Consider the following 3,678-nt stretch of genomic DNA (forward strand, 5'->3'; position numbering starts at 1 on the left):
TCGAACTGTGCCTTACACTATCCAAGACTGTGATTCCCTCTCCAAGCCTCATTATGATTTGGTTGCAAAGTGAAACGAGCGTATGTATGTATGTATGTATGTATGTATGTATGTATGTATGTATAAGAGAGAGGGAACAAGAGTATGAGAGTATGTACGTATGTATGTAAGAGAGAGGGAACAAGAGAATATGTAAGACAAAAAAAGTGATAAAGAAAAGAATAGTAAGAAGTGAATCTTTGGTTAATTAACTAACAACAATTCCTTGTGAAGTTTAGGAAACTATGAATAAAATTTACAAAGTCATGACTCATGACACAAGAGAGGACGACCATATAGAGGGAGGGGGTGGGCTGGTTAATTCAGAAATCACAAAAGAGATTCTGAATGGAATAAATACTAATCATAATGATGGCTCAATATATAAAAGAGAGTACATTATTTACTGGAGAGGAAGCTGAAATCTAAATCGTATAATGGGACCACTCTTTTCAGACGGTCAGTTCGAGCTTACTGTTGCCCTCATCCCCATCCCCATCGATTTCGTTCTCGCCTGTGATCTCCTCAAGAGATCGACCATTTGTCTCTGGCACAAGGAACGTGAAGAAAAATCCTAGAGCATTGATGCCGCCCAGAATGAGTAGGGATGTGCGGACGCCAACGCCGTTGGGATATCCGGCATCTTGCTCACCGGGAGTCTTGCTTTGGGCCGCATAAAGGAAGCCAAACGCGCCAATAATGGCCCCCGCCTTGCCGGCCGCAGCAGAAATACCGTGGCATGTGGATCGCAGCCGTGCGGGGAACACCTCCGCAGGAACAATGAAAGTGGTGCTGTTTGGACCGAAGTTTGCAAAGAAGAATGTGAAGGCATACAACACCACGAACGTGATGCGATGGTTCTTCTCCTTGAGTGTGTCGTAGGGAATGGCCAAGCCCAGCATGAAGGCTGTCATCATGAAGAAGCCCATGAGCTGGATTTTGAATCTCCCCAGTATGTCAATAAAGGCGACGGTGAACCAGTAGCCGGGGACAGTGGAGCAAAGCGCGATGAGCGCCTGCGCTTTGCTGATCTTGAACACCTCCTCCAGCGCGCTCATGGTTGCGGCCTTTGGCAGCCACTCGATGGCCGTCAACACGTCCTTCTGGAACAGGTTCTGGCTGTAGAAGGCGATGTCCAGCAGGAACCAGGTGCTTGTTGTTCCCAACAGATGCAGCCCATGCCGCCGAGCGAACTCTGCTGAGAACAGCCCGTACTTCTGGCTTCGGTCAGACCGGATTTTGTCCACCTTCTCTTGCTCCGCATTAAGCTCCACCGCCAGGACTTTGGTCATGTCTTGAGCCGCTTGCTTTGCATTCCCTTCCACCAGTGCCGTATAACGAGCAGTCTCCGGCATCTTCATCCGCCAGTAGTACGTCAGCAATGCTGGTATGGCCCCCAACATGAACACCAGCCGCCACACGAAATCCGCTTGCTTCGGTGTTGAGCCCACACGGTCTACACTGTAGGGTGGGCGTGGGTCAGCATTATTGAAGGCAGAGGAGACAATGATGGAGACTGTGGCCCCCGCGAGGATCCCCGTGCCCTGCATCGCAAACACTGCGGCAATGAATGCACCACGCGTGCGCTTGTTCGCATACTCCGACATGATGGTCGCCGACAGCGGATAATCACCACCGATCCCGAAGCCGAGCCAAAAGCGGAAGAAACAGAGCGTGGTCATCACAGACTTGGCAGTAGAGCCGAAGGAGAGCGCAGATGCGATAGAGCATATGACCATGAGGAGGAGTGTAACACCGTACACCTTCTTGCGCCCCAATTTGTCGCCCAGCCAACCAAAGAAGAGTTGGCCAGCGAGCGTGCCACATAGGGCGACACCATTGACGGCTGCAGAGACATTTGGGGGCAACGTTCCTGGTTTAGTACTGTCAGGATTGAAGTAGTAGATGCGGCCTAGGAGCTTAGTCACGGTGGAGATGCAGAAGAGATCGTAAGCATCGGTGAAAAAACCCATTCCGGCAATCACTATGGCAGTGAAGTGGTACCATTGCGTCTTCGCCTTGTCCAATGCCGTCAAAACCTCCAACGCCATTTCCAGAGTTGCAACCTAAATAAATAATATACACCACATTTTGTCCGATATATTAAAACACGAGAACGCTCCCTGCCCAACTATAATAATGAGATCTGAATCCCATCACCATGACAAGAAAGCAGAATACATTGATTCCCACTATATATGTGTGTATGTGTGTCTATCTATACATAATAATGCATATGTGCATTAGGTACACCGTACACCACAATATGTATGTATCTGTATCTGTATGTATATATAATATGTATATACAATGTGTATTTATACAGGTAGACATGTAGTGCTGTATTGGCAATACATGCCCGCTAAACATTCGATTCCCACCTTTACATACTCAGTTTTCAACATAAAGATACTCTTGGATGCATTGCATTATGAATACAATCCAATCCACACATTCCATACCAATCCTTCTTATATTTTCCTAGTTACATTTTAATGACTCCTAGAATGTTCGATAGTATAATTTAAGATTGTATGTGATAGTATAATTTAAGATTGCGTGCGTGTGTGTGTGTGTGTGTGTTAGAGAGAGAGGCTTACAAGTTTAATTAGAATTGGATGTCAACGCTTAAAGAGAGCGGAGTTGCAGAAGGAGGCTCTAATAAGTGAGCATATAGTCTCACTTGTGTTTATGGAATGAGCGGATCAATCCTATCATAGGAGGTATAAATAGAATAAGAAGATTAATTGAATCTCATAAAGCCAATATTTTAGAGCATAGAGGATATTCTTACGGATATTCTAGCACACCTATGACTTGTCGACAACAACACTATAAAATAACTTGTTTGTATTATAAGAAACCATGATGCAATGAACCTAATGTCTGGATATAATTTAATTATTTTCTAAACGTGTTGATACATGGACTTTAGTTCCAAGGTGGAATTTTTACGAGGCATCTATAATGTAGCAAATGGGTTTACATCTATTTTCCAAGTAGAAAGTAGTGTAGGTTCTAGGATCTTGAAGTTGCAAATTTTTTAAAAATAATTTGGATCCTAAAGGTATTGAATCAAATCACCCTAGTATGAAATGTAAAATCATTGTTTGATGACGGACCTAAAATCATTAAAGTATATTAATTATTTAACAATGATGTTGATTCATCCTTCCTTGTTCTCGCTTACTATGACAAATCTAAAGTCTATACGTATAATATTTATTATACACATATTTTGATGCATTAACAACATAAGTCGTGAGCTTGGATTCCTACAAAGTATCTACATCAAACTAGTCAACACCTTGATTTAAGATTACAACCATATTGTTTTCCCACAAAACGCCAAATTGGGTTTCCATGAGCTTACATTTCCAAGTTGAAACTACCATGTTTTTGAGTTTATAAATTTGTTTTTATAATTGTGGTTAGGAACCCTAGTTGTAAACGTTTTCAATAAATTATTGTATTATGCAATGTAAAAACATAGCTCAATGTTAGAGAAGTTAAATTTGGTTTTTGAAACTGAATACCTAAAAAGGATTGTTCAACATGCTAGTACATATAATGTAAAAGAGGATTTGCCTCTACTCTCACAAGTCATAATTTCAAATTGACCTTAATGCCCTAGGTAAG

At 42.6% G+C, this 3,678-nt stretch overlaps 1 protein-coding gene across 1 annotated transcript; it reads right to left on the bottom strand.

Moving 5' to 3' along the window:
* Positions 1–388: 388 nt before the first annotated feature.
* LOC147864186 (putative inorganic phosphate transporter 1-4) lies at positions 389–2,123 on the bottom strand. Its single transcript, XM_087319885.1, has one exon. The coding sequence runs from the start codon at positions 2,088–2,090 to the stop codon at positions 492–494; it is 1,599 nt and encodes a 532-aa protein (XP_087176011.1). The 5' UTR covers positions 2,091–2,123; the 3' UTR covers positions 389–491.
* Positions 2,124–3,678: the final 1,555 nt, after the last annotated feature.

This window comes from Azolla caroliniana, unplaced genomic scaffold, assembly GCF_043228905.1.
Source record: "Azolla caroliniana isolate FFs.n. ecotype wild unplaced genomic scaffold, voAzoCaro1.0.p SCAF_5, whole genome shotgun sequence".
Classification (NCBI taxonomy): Eukaryota; Viridiplantae; Streptophyta; class Polypodiopsida; order Salviniales; family Salviniaceae; genus Azolla; species Azolla caroliniana.

Coding starts and splice junctions, on each gene's coding strand:
- LOC147864186 (XM_087319885.1), bottom strand. CDS start 2,090: ATGGCGTTGGAGGTTTTGACGGCATTGGACAAGGCGAAGACGCAATGG.